Below are 18,952 nucleotides of genomic sequence, written 5' to 3'. Positions count from 1 at the left end.
TGTGCATGTGCCGTACAATTGCTTGAAGGGAAATAAAATGGGCAAATATCGAAACTGCAAGCCCGGCATAACCCCCAAACCGGTTCCAGTGCGAACTGCAGCGAGAAGGCAAATATTTCATCAATATTTATTTTCTCACTCTCCTCGACAAGCTTGCCCCGGTTGCGTGTGCAAGAAGTAAATGCACGGAACTTCAAAAAAAAATACCCAGATACAATCTTCTGACTGGTAACTAAAAAAAAAATGCTGCACAGCATGGACCAAGCGGCGTGCCTTACTGCGTGCATGCTTGATTTACATGCGATCGTGCGTGCGTGTACTTGCAAACCACCTCCAAAAGCTAGACGCGATCTTCCTCGGGCTGCTGCAGCATCCAACAGCAACAAGGCGTGTGCGTGGCATGTGAAGCAAAAAAAAAATCTGCAAAAAAAACCACGAAACGAACCAACCCGCCATGGATTGCAGCATGGATGTGAGCGCAAGACACACCGGCAGTGACATGCACGTTGGCGGGAGCGATGTTTTGCGTATCGCCGGACACTAATTGGCTTAATACCAGTCACTTTGGACTGATTACGACCGAACACGTGTAAGATGGTTAGCGGGAGAGATGTTTTAAGCAGATTATTTGAAAAGATAATCACACCAAGCGGAGACAGTGCAACAAACAAAAAAAAAACACTCACAAAATGATGCGCTATCGGCTGTTTAGCACTCATTATGATGGAAATGACAACACACATACACAAACGGGGGGGTAGTAATTTGTAAGTAATTATGTTCCGTTTTTTTCTCTTTCAATCGCTACAGATGAAAGGAATTAACATGAACGTGTTAAAAGCACCACAACATATGGCATTGTGTGAAGTAGAAAAAATAGAGCATTTTTTGTTTGTTTTTTTTTTATTTGTTTGGTACTTAGCACCGCTGAAAAAGCACTGAATTTTTGAGAAATATTCATTAAGCTTCTCTTAATGTATTAATCAAAATTGCTACAAAACATGGTTGATTTCGAATAGCAATAAGAAAACTTTTAACAAGATAACAAACCAAACCAAATTTCTCTTCAATTCTATGTTCATTTAATAAGATTTTCACGCAACTGATCCAAATCTTAATAAAGCCCCGAAAATAAAATATAATTGCCACTTTTGTATTTTAACTTTTTAAGGATCGGTTGATTTTACCTCAAAATTTGTAGATTTTTTGTTTTCCAATGGAGTTATCTATTTTGGATGCTGTTTCGAAATTTGTAGGATTTGGTCCTCCGTTTGTGAGCTAGTCCCAAAGAATTGTGTTTGAGGAATTTCTTTTTGGAAAGATTCCCAGCCTTCAAGGGTTCAAGGCTAGAATTCAATCAGCATGGCTAAATCACATACTCTTTCAAAAGATATTATTAGAAAGAACTCGTGATTTCTGTAAGACCCTTTGAGATCATATCCCATATTTTGGAAAGACAAAACATTATCTTTTAATGATCCTCACACATCGAAGGATCTTTTTGGCAACATCGTGCGAGAGTCATCAACACTTCCCTCCTAAAGGCTTCTTTATGAATAACTAGAACAATAGTACAGTACTTTAAAAAAACAATTCTTAAAGAAATGTCTGAATGAAAAGTTTGCACCAACTTTGCCTCCAAATTTTGGTTTTTCTTTTTGGGTGTTTCCCGACCAGCATCTACTGATCTACTGACCAGCATTTAATGTTCACCGGAAGACAATCTGCTTCTTTAGGCTTGTGAAGCTCACATCTTCAGTACGAAGAACACATTTTAAATACTTGATCGACTATATCTAGTTGATTCGAAGTGGCCTACAATGTACTTCTTCTTAGCTCCGGACTAAAGTCTCGTTTTATCAAATAATACTAAGAAACGGACCATATGTTTGCTTTTAAATCAAACACAAAAAAATCATTGGCTAATCCAACACTAAAAACACTAAAACCCAACTTGCTCTCCTTGGCTTAAGAGCCTTGCACCTGTTAGAAAAACAATACGCTCAACAATCAACATCCAATCCCTTTAATCCCTCCCATGCCCCTAACACACAACGGATCAGAAAAAAAGCAAACACACACACAAAAAAACCGAACAAAAACAACAAACAACCCTTTCCAAGGTCTACTTGACACTCGACAACGAGTAGCCACTGTTAGGTAGCCGATGTGGTGACAGCATAAAAATGACCAGGGGAAAGCTCGATCCGAATGGAACTTGCGTTGACGTTTAATTGGTTTCAGACGCAATTTTGCCGGACGCTAAGCTGTAGCCTAGGCGCCCGGACACAATGTATCAACAAACCTGACCGGCCAACCTGCTGCAATCCACTATCGAAACTAATCTATCGATCGCGCGCTGTCAAAGAATGGACCAAAGTGTGCGTAACGACGCGACGCATGATTGTATCGGGCACGCAACGATCCAACAGCTCAAACTAAGCTTTGAAAGCTAATGAGTGATGCTGTCCGAGTAGGGTCAACGATCAGATCGAAAAGTGGGTACAGTCAAACAAGGGTAGCAAATGGTGTTTGATAAAGTGTTTTTATTAATATTTAGCAGAAAGAATTCTTTCCCAAGGATATCTCCCGCATTCGAGTCACAATTAAAGTCCGACAAAGCTCAGCTTAAGTAAATCGTAAAGTATAAAACACTGTCCTGAAGATAACAATAACTCCAAAAGAGCATCAAACTTCATCGAACAGTTAATTTTAAATCCCTTCTTTTAGCTCCCGGATTGCTGTCACTGCTGTCACCGTACGGACCATGTTCATTAGTCACACACCCAGGCAACCCTTCCCCGAATGCGCGTTCCATTGTTCCATCAAATCCCACCGTTCATTAATCCGTACGGCTCGATTGCAAAGTGCATCAAAGAGCAACCACATTTTCGCGTGCATCGATCACCATAACCGGATCAAAAGTCGCCACGCCAACAATATGCCAGACTTAATTAATATGTGCTAATCTGCAAACGGACACTGGCACACGTACGGTGCGGTGAGATTATGTGCACCGTCCGTTCGGTAGGTTTTAAAATGAAAAATTGATTCATTACCCGCACAACCGAGCATCAAGCAAAACGGTTCGAACAGCACCTCTTGCTTGGACGGACGCGTACGACACGCGACATTATCTCCCAGCTGGTGCAAAACGTCGCTGAATAAGGCTTGTACTCACCTAAAGCCACACACCGTATGGGGGCGACTATGAAAAAAAGCACCACCATCAAGCCTTTTCTTTCCGAAAACTTTGTTTTGACTCCGAACCGACCTAATGGACAACGGAATGATCGAAGACAAACGGTGAACTAGTTGCTGCCAGAGCCCGCACAACATTAATGTGCGTGTCATGAGCTGCAACAGAAGGCACAAGGCAAGCAAAAGCTTTAAAAAACCCTCCCATCGCGGCATACATTCCCGTCACACGATGGTAATCGAAAAGTATCGCTCACCAGGTGCGGCTCTAGCGTTTGCGTGTGGTTTGAAAAGATTTGAACAAGCGTTTTTTTTTCTTTCTTGTTGCCCACACCATTTGCAATTGTGAGCGGACATTACCGGCGCATTTCGCTCTTTTCGGTGTGTCTTAATCTTGGAAACAATCACTATACCTCGCTAGGTGATGCAGGGTGATGATGTGTGTTGATTTTTTTTATGAGACCCCCGCTCAAAACATTTCCTTACGCTTATTTGTCGGTGGTGGCCTTAGAACCGCAAAATTTTTAATCTGCCCTGTCTGAAAGGTGAACAATTCGTTCGTGTGATCTTTGTGGTTTGTGGTTTGATTTGAGTGTGATTGGGTGAAACTATGCAGCTTTGCCACACCCGAACAGAGGGGTAAGCTTATATGCTTAGAAGCTGTTTCCGAGCGACAATTTGTAGTAAAACTTTATTTGATTAAAAAAAATTGCTTCATTTCGAAAAAGAATTATTAAGAACAATTTAATTAACCAATTTTAATTTGAAAAATTAATTAGTTTCGCTTTCACCAAAAAATAGATAAAATATTCGTGAAGTTTGTTCCATTTTGGTAAAATAAAAACGTAAAATTAAAATAATCACAATAAGATTGACAAAAAAATAAAATAAATATTGTACATTTTGTAGGTTTAAACAATGTCTATACATATTTTGAAAATTATTATTATTTCATTTTTTTTAGAAAATTATTCTTATTCATTATTATGACAGAAAATAAACAAACAAAATACATGTAATATGAAATAATCATTCAAATTACAAAAAATTTGGAACCTTTATTTATTAATAACAGAAATCATCATACATTAGTCACATCAATAGCTGTTAACAAAGCTATAAATAACTTACAAGCTTTAGAGGCATTAAAAAATTTATTACAATTTTTCTATTTAAACATCTTACACGTGAAATCGGTGCTAAACTTATAAGTAAAGATAGTAAATAGGCTTCCAATTCTAACGAACCGTTTGCTGTTTAAACTAAGAATGATAACAAGCCAGCCCGCGCTCGTGCGCCATTTAATAAATGTTAAATAATGACAAAAAACGACAAATCAAAACACGGGAATGGAAACGGTACACAAAGGTGTATCTACCCCGTCTGCTACGTCACCGACCGACACCCCCCAGGTAACCCAGTGCGCACATGAACCCGCAAAAGCCGGGCGGCCCTATTGCGTGCGTTTGCGCAAGTAAGAGAACATGTTCGCGTGCGCCTTAACACTCACGGCACTGTGTGTGATTGAAATTTTGTATGCTGTTGTTATTTTTCTGTGGTTGCTTTTTTTCTTCTTTCGTTTTTTTTTCTTATTTCTTATTAGAGTTTACGTTGCATCTCCCACATGTAGCCGCGTGTCTCGTCGAATAGTTTCCGAGCGGTAGTGCGAAGCAGCCGAACACGGGCTCTTCTCACAAGAGCAAGTGTTTCTGCGCACGCGTAAGGTACGCGACGTCTCTTTACGCAGACACCAAAGTAACAGTGAGCGAAGAACTGGCATGCCGGTACTTAACCTTAGTCGCTTACCTAGTACCACCTAGTGTGCCTTTCATTGAACACCGCCACAGCCACGGTGCAGTGCCGGCAAAAGCTTGCAGCATCCGATTTACACTGATTAACCCTTGATGGCATAGGACGTTTCAATCCTCTCAGCAATCTCGTGGTATATTATTTTCTGTTTTATTTTTAATTTCTGTAGACAGTTCTGTATATTATATGCACATTTTAAACAATAAGCAAGAATATAAATCGATTTTCAGTCATGATCGTTAATCCAAGGGTTAACATATCAAAGATGATGAATTGATATAGCTTCAGGGGGTTTGTACGACACCCTTTTGCTCCGGTGGCCCAGGCAGACAATGGTAGCCACTGAAGGAATACCGGGACAGGTTTGAGGATGCAGAGGGATGGAGGAGAGCATTAAAAATGACAACAATACCAATAGCACCAGCAGCAACACTAGCGCAAAACATCATTAAACCGAAAAGCTTACGCCACCTCGTCTTTGCCACTTTAATAAGATCGTTTCGATCATCTCGTGTTCGTTCATCCGTTCATGCCACTTCGTTTCGTTCACTCGATCGTGAACCGGAGGATCGCGTCACGATGCCGAGAACCAGGGGCGTGTTGTATGGAGATAAGTTTAGTTTCACTTTTTAACGCAACTCGTGCGCACTTTAGTACGTTCCCTGGTTTTATGTTTTGGGCCCATTCGGCCAGGTTTTAGTGCATCGGGATTTAGTGTCGTTAATTTGTACTTCGTTAGATTCGCTTTGCAAAGCGTCCCAGTTTCGTGTGAGTTTGCTGCATTTGCCCTTTTTGTGTGCGTGTGTGCTTTTGTGTGTGATGTCGCTAAATATTTCACTATGTGCAGCAGTACAATTAGCAAGGCTTGCCAAACAAGTTCTCCCACATCAAGGGCACATCGAGGCCCATGTCGTGTGCGCAAGTTTGTCGCATAAGACACACGAACAAAAAAAAATCCCAGCTCAAAATTGTTTCGTACGACATTAAATAATTCTAGCATCAACATTGTTGCTCAAGTGTACGCCCTTTTCTGCATTAAAGCATCGTTTGCGTCGTGAAGTTAATTATCATAATGTGTACCTAGCGTTCGGTTTGTGGGAGATTAAACAAGATCAGCAGATCAGTAACCGGATTTCTTGATGTATACTAACATATTTATTGATTGAGGATTTTTTTTTACTATTTGACATTTAAAGAAATGAATGTGACAAGTTCATGAATTCATTTTTGATCGGAATTTATTTCATGTAATAGTCAATAGTACGTAATAGTTCGTTCGCAATAGATATAATTACACAAATTAATACACCAATTGTGATTGAAATGTTTTACCCAAAAAATTTAATGTGGTTCAATTCAAGTGCATTAAATTTTCAATTTGTTTCATGAAATTGAAAATCATTTTTAGTTCTACTAAAACAATTATCGTGATTGTTCCGTTTTTGACATTGGTAAATCATTCCACCAGCAACAAATTCTCATTTGTTGTAAGCTCGCTGCAACAATCATTTTCGTTCGTCTCTTCTGCATCTAAATACATTCCCAACGCGTACACAATTTGACCCGTTCCGCATCTAACAACCAACCAAAACCCAGGTCAGGAAGGGAACACGAAGGCATTTTAATGATGTGCCACAGTAAGTGGACGAAAACCCTCGCTACACTCACTGCAAACCGGCCCATACCACATTCGGTGACTTCTTAATTATTTATTTCACCAAACCGCTCGGCCCGTACGCCGTACGACGGGTCCGGCTTGCATACTGCACAAGCACCAGCATTGGCCGCTGCTCAACAGGGCCCGACGCGATAATGTGATGCCCGGGCCGAATTCCCCATCATCAAACAACGTCGCGTACCGCATAAACAGATACCTGAATTACATTCAACAGCCAGCACTGGACTCGGTGGTATGGCGAACAAGAGCGACGCAAAATCAAATAATTAGTTTCTGTCCGAACGGTTCGTGCACAGCCACTACCAGCCAAGGACTGACCCTATGCGACATGCCAGAAAAATTGGTCAAGCCAGCGAATGCATACCCAAAACCGAAAGCATTTGGCAAAGGGTGCACAGCGGACCAGTACGTTGTCCGCTACCGATTGGATTGTCGATCGGTGTGAAAATTCGTTTAGCAATCTTGGAGACGCCTTCGTACCTCTGGCAGCGTGTGCGCATTTTCGCTATAATAAACTTGTTAAAAATGCTACTCCTTCCCCTTAAACTTGATTATTCTTCGGGACTAATTGATTCCCTCGAGATGGCGTATCCCCCACCCGGTTCGTCTTCTACGCGCACAACGAAATGCGAACGTCGCGAACCGTCATCAGCTTTCCTGTGAAATAATTTGTTTCGCGATGAACCGTTGCATCGAAAGGCAACGAAATTAGGTTGGAAAATGTACAGGAAAACAAGACCAATGTTGATGCTTTTCTTACTCGTACTAGAAACAATGTCGTGTGTAGTTTAAAGAAGAAAGGGCAAAATGGCAAGGAAAATTTATTTCCTTTAAATGATGCAGTCCGTAACAAAACAACACGTTTCCGAGTTTAAAAAAAAGTCTTCCTCAAAGATATTTATAAAAGTATCTAAACATAAAGAAACTAAGTTTGCTCTAAATATTTGTTATCAAATATTTAAACTTTATCTTTAAAAAAAAACAATAAAAATATTTATTATACATATTGTGATACGTAAGTGAAACAATTTAACAATCGTTTTCTTTTCATGTAATGTCTATGCTTTAAACGATGGTAATGAATGAAATATATTGAACTTTAGAAAAAAAATATTTAAGAAAAAAAAAATTTTCAAACCAAATCAAATCAAAGCGTTTTTTTGTAATAAAGTTTATTTAAATAATTTTATTTTTATTGGCTATATAAACTGTCAATACAACCGTACCGTTTTCGCTCCAAAATAGTTCCAAAATCGCTCTTTATGATGCATCACAACGGCCAAGGATGTACAAGAAATTCAAATAATGAAATCAAATAAAAACAAGACAACCACAATAGACTAACTCAACAGTACAACACAAAAGGACGATATGGGTACGGTACAAAAGGATCGTAATACTCCAATGATGATTTCATTATTTCCAATGCTTCTTCACTCACACACATACAGGACACAGAACGCAATAGGGAATGAATTTAATATATCAAAGGCGTGGAAAGAAGTGAAAAGCGCAAAAGGGTTTTATGCTTTTCGTAGTGATTTTAGTGTACAAAATCGACGCAATAGTGCTGCGTGAAAATTGAAACACGCGTTGCTTTCCACACGGCACGGAAAATGCCAAAGCGAGTGAAACAGTGTCGCAGCAAGGACATTGTAATTACTAGCGACAAAAACGAAACCAACGTCACGGACAGTAGCAGCGACAACGGTTGCATAAGCGCTGTCAAAAGCAGCAACATCAGCGATACTCCAGCCAGCACCGGTCGCAAAGGAACCGGTGCCAAAGAAACAACGAACAACGGCAGTATGCCGCGCTGCTGCGATGCACCTCTATGCAACAATAGCAGGAAGTGCATCGTGCGTCAGAAATCACAAAAAATTGTTCTGGCACCATCGAGCGGGGAGGATCACATTTATCATATTTACGGTAGGTGAGACGTTAGGAGTGTTTTGTAGACAGGAAGGTAGTTTTTTGGCCATTTTTTATACCCCATTTCAGAATGTTCAAACAAAGTGTAAATATAAAACGCAACCAAAACTCGGAAAGTGATTGTAATTGCATTAGTTAGAAATATTCACGTATGCAATGATTTTTTGTTTTATTCAATCATTCATGATCGATAAAATATGAAACAAAAATGCTCCTCCTAGCCTTAATGAAAACTGTTTGTAAAATTGTAATGAAATTTATCAAAAATATTTCTTTATTTTTATTTTGCATCGTAAAGTGCAACAAATTTTGTCGCTCGTTTTCTCCGTACGTTGTAAATTCAATATGTTCCCCCTATGTTTGTCTTTACCCATTTTGGGTACAAATTGATTTGCGCAAGAGTGAAATTGAATAATTGCACTTGCACCGTGAAACATTATGTCATCAATAAAACCATTCTCCCTTGTTATTGTGTGTGGTTGTGGAAAAATTTATTGTGAATGGCGCACTGATTTATCGACGTTAAACTTTGTGTGTGGCAGCTGTAAAAAAGTAGAAATATGGTTGATAGCAAGAGAAAATGAATGACTGTTGTAATTTAATAACTCTTTCGGACCGTTTTCTACCGCTTCTTGCGAATATTTTGTCTTATGTTACAGTATACTGGAAGTAAAACAAGAATTAAATTTGTAGTAATTTAGCTGATTATATATTTAAGTTTTGTTAACACAACTGCCGTACGTTGAAAAGCGATTTTATTTATATAAGCATCATTAACTTTGAAGTAAGAAGTAGACGAATTTGCGACAAAACTTTTAAACTAAACGCAAATGTTAAAAACAATTTGTAAATCGAAACGAAAAACAAAATTTTGTTTAGATAACATGAATAATTATTTTGAAACTTTCATCATAAATTATTTACTCAATAGACTTGCACTTGTTTAGAGTTAGTTTGCCTCGAATCAGTTCATTCAATACTTGAAAGAATAATTTAAAAAAAATAAATTTAATTCGTTGTTCATTTCGAAATGCTATCTGATAATTTGCGGTAGTTCCCACTGAATTAATCACATAAAAAAATATTCGATCTCCGTGTACATCTTAAAAAATAAGCAAAAACAATGTTCATTTTCAATCTTCAAGGTATTAAATATTACGATTAAACTTTCAATTTCTAAAAGGGTTTTTAATGATAAAAATGAAAAAAAATTAAACCTCATAAAAAACAGATTTTTTATTATTGTCTCTAGACCAAGGTCAAAGGGCAATTCGTTCGTAAAACGGTTAAAAAGTTTATATTTTACTATTTTTAGGTTTTATTCTAACTTTTACTAATCATCCTTCACTTCCTTTCTTTCTCGTTTCAGGTTAGTAAAAAAACATTCCCGTTGAAATCATCCCTCATTCGGGTAAGAAAAACGGAACCTCTCCTGTTCCGTGGTTATACTAAACTAATTAAAAGATATTTATTTATTCATTGTTTCGAACGTATAAATAATGTTAATCAATGCCGTGTTCGGTACCATCATTCCATCTTTGTTGAGGAAAAATTATGATACTCTTCACACATTCTTACACCGATACTGGCGGACTGGATAAAATCCCTCGATCGATTTTCCACCATCATCATTTATTTTTAACCACCGAGTTCAATAATCTGCCCTCGTCTTCGTTTAATTACGACAATCGTCCGGTTATGGACACAAATCTTGCGCTTTAAAGTCCTGCAGTATATGAACACCCCTCCCCCCTCTCACCACGACTTCGCATCCATAGCGTGTACCGACATTGTGGATGAAGCTTTAAAAGCTTCAACCAAGCAACTTCGCGCTGGATAAAGTTGCCCTTAATTATTCGTACACTGCACAAGAAAAACTATTCCTTCGCTTCGGGTGTACAAACAAAAACCCAGCGATTTTCCAACTCGCCATCTTCTGCCCTTTACCCGCCAATGCCTTGGCTGAACAAAGTGATGCAAAGCGGAAAAAGAACAAACATATTACCCGCCCGGGAACGGGTAACCCGAGACACACCACCCAGTACCACACCGGCGGTCCAGTTCCGATCGATTTCCCGAGTTTGTGCAGGGTTTAGTTTGCAGAAGCAGGATAAGTGTATGTTGCAAAAACATATGATTTGTCCAGACTTGCTGTGTGCCAGAGTGAGATAAATCTGGCCTTTGTTGGGTGGAAAAAATGCTGCTGGAAAAAAGGTGCTTTGCGCCAGAAAATGGGAAACAACAACCTGCTGCATGCTCGGGGAAAAATCCGAACAGCAAAATGAACTTTTTCGCTTGCGATGTAGCGAGAGTGAGAGAATTATGTCAAGCTCGCTCTTGCTGGAATGCCTCAACAGTTCACGCAATTATGGAAGTAACATATTTTTTTAAAAATCCTTCAAAACATCGATTGTTTAATTAATATTACAAAGATATTCCCTGAGAACTTGCGTACAACTTGTCCAAAAATATTGTAAAATATTAAAAATAAATTGTATAACATGCTAAAAAGATGGAGATTCCTTCTGTTCGGAGTGGAGTGGAGCAATTGCCACATCCCCCAGGAACTCATTCATCTATTGTTCCCTGTCTAACGCAGGTTCAGCATAACCACCTCAACCCCCTTCACCCCGAGGCCTTTCATATTCACTGGCGCATAAAACAACCCATGGCCTGCCACAATCTCCAGCTTCCATTCGGTCACGAGTGCTATCGCCTCCTCGGCGACCTTGTTGTTTCTTTTATGTATCTTTTCATCTACTTCTCAAATTCCCTCTCAACGGTTCCCTCTTATTGCTCGATGATGCTGAGCCGTCGTCGTAACTCAAGCGCATGTTACAGTTATGTCATGTCGGCGAACGTTCGCTTTCCCGGTTTCAATCAACAACAAAACTATCATCAACATTGGCTGCAGTAGTAGCGGCAGCAGCATGCAAAATCGAACGATACGGAGACTGAAGTTGAGATTAAAGAGAAGCAAAAAAAAGCAAAGAAAATTGAGACAGGTTTGGGTGAAGATATAAAAGTAAGGAGCAAAAAAAAACCAACACAAACTAAAACATGAAACCTATGTTGAAGCAAGGCGCGAACACGGCAGGTTGCACTGGTTGAGCTATATCCACCTAGGGGGAGTGTTCTCATGATTGTTAGCTTCTACCAAAACTCTTTTTAAACTTTTTTCCCCTGTATTTATTACAAAAAATATAGTCGATTTAAGATTTTTTTTTTTCATACACTGCACTGTTCATCAAAACCAATCCCCCTCCAATCCGATCGCTTTATCGTAAAACGTAAAAGAAGTGGTTATTTCCGGAGTCAATTAGATGGCGCCCTCTGGCAAAGATCGTGCGTTCCGTATATGGTAGTCCGAACCCCGAATCTGTTATGCATTTATTGCTTTTTGGACACATCACTATTAATTAAGCTGCCAGTGTAAATCGATGGTAGCTGTCTACCCAGCAACAATTGTATTATTTATAGGGAGCTTATTAATTTATAACACAAATTTGTCAGCAAATGCCCACAGCATGTCATGAGTTGTATATTTGCTTTAATATACCAATTTAACGTGTGATTGGTAAGCAACGGTATGATAGTATGGCAAGTCAGCCGTCTGTATCGTGAGTAACACCTTCTTGTCAAAGTGTTTATAGAAATGTGTTAACGCTAAAATAGATTAACACAGAAAACATCTTTTTACTCAATTTTAAAATATTGAATATATTATCTAAATTCAAACAAACGTGTTTGATTTAGAAACTCTTTTAATTTGTTGAGAAATAAATCATATTTATGTTGCAAAGCATATCATATAAACATATTTATGTTGCCACAACAAATTTATACCATTTTCTCCCTTCTGCATCCCATAGTGGGGAGCTCACAGAAGGGAGCAATTCATTTGCCCCAGCAAATCATTTCGAGTCAAACCTTCTCACACACAGCCACACTCTCTCTCACATCCACCGGGGGATACGCTGGGCGTTCATTTTCCTTACGCCGTGTGGCCAAGCGATCCACACGGCCAGAAAGAGATGCTGTTTCGCTTTGAGCGGAACCGCGCTTGTGCGTGCATGAACATCGCAAAGAGAGACATGACTCTGGCGGTTGACCGAAGCGGTACAACACACAGAGGTGGCCAACAACAACAAAAACGTGCGTAGCCCTAACGGAGGACGTCTCGCGACACAAAACCACTCGCAAAAGAAACAGTACGTTTCAAGAAAGCATCGCGTTCGCGTGCACCGATAAAAGTCGGTGACTAAAACCGATACGGTAACGGATTTTTCGCGCGTCTATTCACGGTCGTACATTTTTGTTTTTTGGTTCGGGACGAATTGACCATTTTGCGGTGCGTTTTGTGTATGCGTGGCAGCACATGCAAAAGAAAAAACCCGTTCGATTAAAATATGTTTCATTCTGCAGAAGAAACATTTTATGCCCCACAGCGATAGAGCACACATTAACGAGCTCTAACGCAAAAAAAAAGGATCAGTCCAAATAATCGTCTCCCCCAAAAACGGACAGTTTCGGTAACGCGCGCGCGTCCAGATTCGTTAAATTGGCGAGTTTTTACATCTCACTTCCGTGACCTTCGTAACGATCGATTACACCGATTATATCGTGCTGGGCATCCTTTTTGCGCGGCAAAGGCGTAAAACCATCATCCCCCGGGGGAAAAATGATTAAAACCAGCACCATAATACACTGCCCGAATTGTGCTTCTTACGGGCACTTATCGGGAGTGAAGCTACACACAGTTAAATAAGAGCATAAAATACGAAAACAAAAACCAAAAACAAAACTACCAATCACAACCGGAAACATTAAATTCAGATTGGTACGGTTACGAATCGTCCACAAAGTTTGTTCGGCCGACCGGTTTTTGGTGCGAGATAAAATTACATCCCATACCCAGTTTTTGGGTGGGGAAGCATTTGTATGTGTACTACGGAAAGATTGAGGCAGAAAAGTAAACAAATAATTGCATTAAATATTGCTCTTTAAATCAATCCAACCAATGGTGCACGTATTGGTAGGCAAATAGTTAAAATAGTTACAACATTGGGTGTGTGTGTTTTGGTGTGTTTGTGTGTGTGTATGGCATATTTTTCGGGGTTGAAAAAAAATTAAGCGAAAGCTTGTGTTTGGCTTTCCTAGCCCGCTGTGAAGTGGTGTGTGCAAATGAGAAAAATAAATAAATAGTGCTATCATAATATTGTGCATAAAATCATCCATACGGTGGTGGTGTCAGGTGAAAAAGAAAAAAAAAGCTGTTCTGTTGGTGAAATATTGCGAGAAAAAAGCTATTTTTAATTTAAAAAGATATAATTTAAAGGGCAAAGAAGAGAATCCACTCCAGACGTTTTACACACGGCACAGGAAAACAAAGGATCACCAGCAGGGAAAGAAGGTGGCTTCTACAAATTCCGATTAAGCTAACAGGAAAAATAACGTCTCACAAAACCAAACCGTCCACAGCTTGCGGGCATGAATGTTTCAATACATAGCAATACACCGTAAAAACACACCCAGCACGAGTAACATTATCCATCTGCTATTATCAAAACGTAGAGATTTTTTCTATACAAAGAAAAACACATCCTAACCAAACACCAAACACTGCCTAGCAATATGAAATATTGTTCCTTTCCTACGTAAATTTGGTTGCGTATTACGCACTCAACGCAATTAAAAGGTGCACCATTTTCTTTTGAAACACCTTCCAAATCGAATCAAATCGTAGCGTACGGGCAAAGTACGCACTTATGAAGGTAAACAAATAAGTAAACAAATTACTGTCAGCAACACATGCATACACACACACACACGCACACTGGTCGAATAAATAAACCAATCCTCATCCGGTGCATGCAAAATTACTAGTTTGAAAAAATGGAAATGGAGAAATGGTGAACGTTATCCAGGGCTAGACGCTGCGGGCCAATCTTAAGCGTGACGTACATATTGTAGATGTATGTACATGCTTCAGACCAACCCCTATATGGAGCTACAGGGGGAAAAAAATGCTTGTTTATTGCAAACCTTTCGCTTTAGACACATGGACGAATGTATGGTTTGTAATTGGTTGGTAAAAAATTTACGTCACCGGATGCTTTACCGGGACGTGTTTGAACCTGGCAAAAGCCTAGACATGCCCCTCTGGAGTAAAAGATTTAATGTTGTTTAGACGGGGTTTTCCGCCAGTGCACTTTTACGGCTATTTGTAAATTCTACAACTGTAGGAAGGAGAAACTTGCATTTCCTAATGGCAGGTCCTGGGTAATTTAGAATTCCTAAAGTTGAATAATCAGATACATGTTTTGGTAGTACTTTCCAGTAGAAATTCTTTACTGCATACTGTAAAAAATAAGAAATAATTTAAAGTTATCGAAAGCTTCAAGTACACTGTTTTTATCACCCATAATTAATTATGAATAATGTATCAATATTACTCTAAATTAATTTGTTACACTACTCGAACATAAAACCAATTTTACCAGAGTTTTCCCCCATCATGGTTAGTTGCTGATCAAACTTTTTAGCCACATCAACAAAGCCCAATACAATGATCCAACAAGCTGTAAAACCACTTCATCAATCTCAATACCACCAGTCGCGAATCGATGAATGAACCAAATGGGCAACATTAAATCATGCTTTCTTACCACGACAACGACAACAATACCCCGGACTCTCCCGACCCAGAAACAGTGGAAGAAAGCAAACAGCAAACGTTTGCTGTTTAAAATTGACTGACAAGTTGCTGTGAAAAGCCAAACTACATGATTTTTGTGATTTTTTTTTGCGTCATTTTAAAACACTTTTTCTACACAGACACAAGTAAATTTGCTTTCAACACTTACATTCGAAATACATGCAAAAGTAGCTGTTGTACCTTTTTTTGTTTTGGAGGTAAAGAAGTTAACAATCCTTCCTTCCATTGTGAATGCTACGAAACGAGCTGTCTCCGATTTTCAACCATCGTAAATACCAGCTGGTGCGTAACCTTATTAGGAACGTGTGATCGTAAGAGTTTTGTGTGTTTCGGGTACACTAATGATGGTCCACAACCAACCAGTGTCCGACCCAGTGTCCTTGCATGGTGGATTATCAACTCGAATAACGATGAAGAGGTGATGAATGGGAAGCAATTTTGTGGTGAAGCGTACACTTTGAGCCTACCTTCGTGTGTTGAGCTTTAGTTCCATCCCTTAACAATAGCTATTAATAACGAGCACGAGAGTTCGCATTTCGCTCTTTCTTCGCGTTGGCAATCTGTTGGCAGATGAGTCGAAAATTAATAACGACCTTTTACTAAGCTTGTCATTTGTCACGTTGAGGTTAATTTGGAATAAATAAGACATATCTCGGCAATATAATCAATAGGTAAGCTTTATTAAAGCTTCAACCGTATGTAGTTCTCGGCTTATGAACTAGCTGATCTCCTGCAAGAAGATGTTGGGTCTGGATGTTGGCTCAAAATGTTGGGTCTGGAATGGAATTCTAGCTTCCTTTTTTTCCTTTGGTGAAACTGCTCTATCTTTTATCAAACCATTTCGTAAAGACGTGAAACCGTCCAAAGCAATCAACTTCTCTTAATTTAATCTGTTTACAGCTTTATGACTTTTGGGTTGCCAACCTTCTGTTGTCGGCCAGGTAAGGCAAACAATCATTTCTGCAAATCTTCCATCCGGCAGCACACTTATCAACGTGTTTCGCACTAAACCGGTAACTTGTGAACTGCTTCACCTGTCTCGCAAAATTTTCCTACAAAACCAAATCCCCGGTTCCAGCACGATTAGGGTGATGATAATGAAGGCTATAGTACTACCACAAGCTACCAAGCAAATAAAAACCCCTGCTCCGGAGCAGTGTTAAACCCAGTGCACTAGTTTTAAGGTTTGAAGGAAGTACGAGGAAGTGTAGTTAACCGTAAATCACGGATGTGCCTTCCAACCACGGTTACTGGCTGTGCGTTACTTAAGGGAATCAAGGAACACTGAGTGAGTTAGTTGCACAGGAAACATAAAAGTACTGCTCCGTTTCTGCTCTCTGCTCTGCGGGGAGATATCGGTGGGAAGTAAGCAGAACACAGGATAACAACCGCAGAAACACATTAAATCGTTTTGCGGTTAGTTTCCTCATTTCAATTTTCAATTTCCCAGACCCACACACTGTTTGCGCTTGATGTTTGGTAGGAGTTGAAGATGAAGCAATAATCGTAGGCAAAAGCGTTTCATGTTGAAAAACAGGGAAATCACTGAAGAATCCGTAAAGGCACGTTTTAGGAAGAAAATGTGTACCGAGATTGTAGCATTTGGATGTAGTAACTGTTGGAGTGAATCGGGTGGCATTTCTTTATGAAAAGACCAAAGGGAACAAATGCGGTCGTCAGTATTCTTTATTTTCTGAAGAATGACTTGGCCGTATTCGAACATCTTCAGTCGTTTAAATCATTGCTAATTTTCAAAAACATATATTCTGTTTTCTGAATTTATTCAATTTTTGAGTAATACATTTTAGACTCAGAACTTTATTCAGAAATTAATATAATAAAGAATTAAAGTCAAAGTATTCAATTTCTTGAAGTTCCAAGTTCATGACAGAGTTCTTCATTGAGAAGCTAAAATTATGTATGGTTTTGAAAGTTCCCTCTGGAAGAGAAATATTCAATATAATCAATAGAGTATTACTCTTTTTACAGTATAGAAAAGTTTTAAAGATCACTTATTCACCTCAATGTTGTTTCAAAAGTTATTCTTTATTCTGTAGGAAAAGTTAAAATTACTGTGCAAAGCCCCGAAGATTCATTTGAACGGCTCCACTAACAGTGAACAAATCACGATTAATTAGCATACTCTGGTGGATGTGCACCGTGCTGCAAACCCATTCGAAGTCTGCCCAACATTTTGCACCAATAATTTAACACATTTTCCTAATGAATGTGTCAACTCGCTTGCCAAACCGGAGATCCACGTTCTCCTCATTTGTATCTTCAGCATTGCAGAAATGGCACGTGAATGAAACAATTCATATCGTAACTGCTGTAATGTGTACAATCCCCAATCTCGATTACAATTCCCTTCATGGCGAAGCATCCCTTCACCAAACGAATGCCAACTACTCAAGAAACGTTCCGAACATACCCGTAAGTGATTGTGTTTTAATGCACTCGCGTTGAGCTCACATATCACATGGTGTTGCCAATTAAATCACCGGCAGCAGGCGGCTTCTAGTGTGTTTTTTTTTCAAATGCCCAAACCAACGTAACGGTTCGTGACCCAACAGACCGGACGCGATTTAGTTTTTGGGGCGTGTAGAAAAGCTTGACTCGCTATCACGCGACATCTCGACATCGTGACGCGAACCAAAGGGACACCACCACCAAAGGGAATCCATGCTCTGACAAGTGCGGCTCATTAATCACGGTGCCTTTGGCATCGCACCGGCACACGAGTCCACGACACCCTTTCTAGCTTCAGTTTACACTGGTTCCGCTGGTGAAGTGTTTTCAATTAATTATGATTTTATATTGTCAGCACTGCCCGCGAGCGCTGATCTTGGGACGGTGGATTTTACAAAAATAGCCCTCCGGCCAATGGTGGCCTTGTGGTGGTTTTGGGGGCTTTCTTTTCTACCGGTGAGACAGTGGGGGTAAAATGGGACAGGATGCAACAGATTAGGTACAAACTAGGAGGTTAATTTTTCCCGCCGCGTCCCATTAAACATCACCCTTGACGGCGCCCAGCACAATCTCTGCTGTAACGGTCCGCATGGTGTTTGAAGATCGCTAAAGAATTTGGCTGGTTGTTGGTTAGCGCGGCAAACAACGCCAGTGACGAGTAAACGAGTAGGGCAGTATGTAAACAAGTCGTAAAATTAGACTGCAGAAACCGAACCGATCGATGACCGTGAATGGGGCCAATGTTAGGTCTGGTAAACCGGGCTCGGTTGTGTCTGTGGTTTGTTGATACTGACACAAAGGCGGTAGATTTTCCTGCCTTTTTTCCTGCTTTTAAGCACTAACAAAAATACACATCGCTTATCGCTTTATTGGTTGAAATAACAAATTTAATGCGAATGAAACTAACTTTTTTAATTTATATTGTTTAGAAAAATAAAAAATTGTAATTATTTGTAATTTTTATTTAATTTTTTTTGTAACAAAAAATAGCAAAACAAACTTACTTAGCTGTGGCGCTACTTTCGCATTGGCTAAAATTAGCACGCCCCGTTTAGTTTTTCCTTTTTCAAATTTTCACCCGGTAGCGTCACACAGCTAATCTTCCCATCGGGGTCCATCACCTTGACGGTGTACCGTGGGATAATCAG

The 18,952-nt window shown here is 39.5% G+C and overlaps 1 protein-coding gene across 17 annotated transcripts in view; it reads left to right on the top strand.

Annotated features, from left to right (window-relative positions):
• The window catches only part of LOC125764490 (UV excision repair protein RAD23 homolog B-like), a 219,379-nt gene that overhangs the window by 128,840 nt on the left and 71,587 nt on the right, over nt 1–18,952 (top strand). For 2 of the 17 annotated variants that reach the window (XM_049428815.1, XM_049428813.1), the window contains exon 1: nt 11,131–12,892. The exons of 9 other annotated variants lie outside the window; for them this stretch is intronic. Coding sequence is in view for 2 of the 8 variants with exons in the window: in XM_049428808.1 (XP_049284765.1) it covers nt 8,302–8,614 (313 nt within the window). In the remaining 6 variants the exon portion in view is untranslated. Of the gene's footprint in view, nt 1–4,696; nt 5,776–7,894; nt 8,615–11,130; nt 13,872–18,952 lie in introns of those variants that run through there. 6 more of the 17 variants (XM_049428808.1, XM_049428809.1, XM_049428812.1 and 3 more) reach the window with 6 other exon arrangements.

This window comes from Anopheles funestus, chromosome 2RL (genome assembly GCF_943734845.2).
Source record: "Anopheles funestus chromosome 2RL, idAnoFuneDA-416_04, whole genome shotgun sequence".
Classification (NCBI taxonomy): Eukaryota; Metazoa; Arthropoda; class Insecta; order Diptera; family Culicidae; genus Anopheles; species Anopheles funestus.
This window is presented reverse-complemented; position numbering and strand designations above follow the sequence as displayed.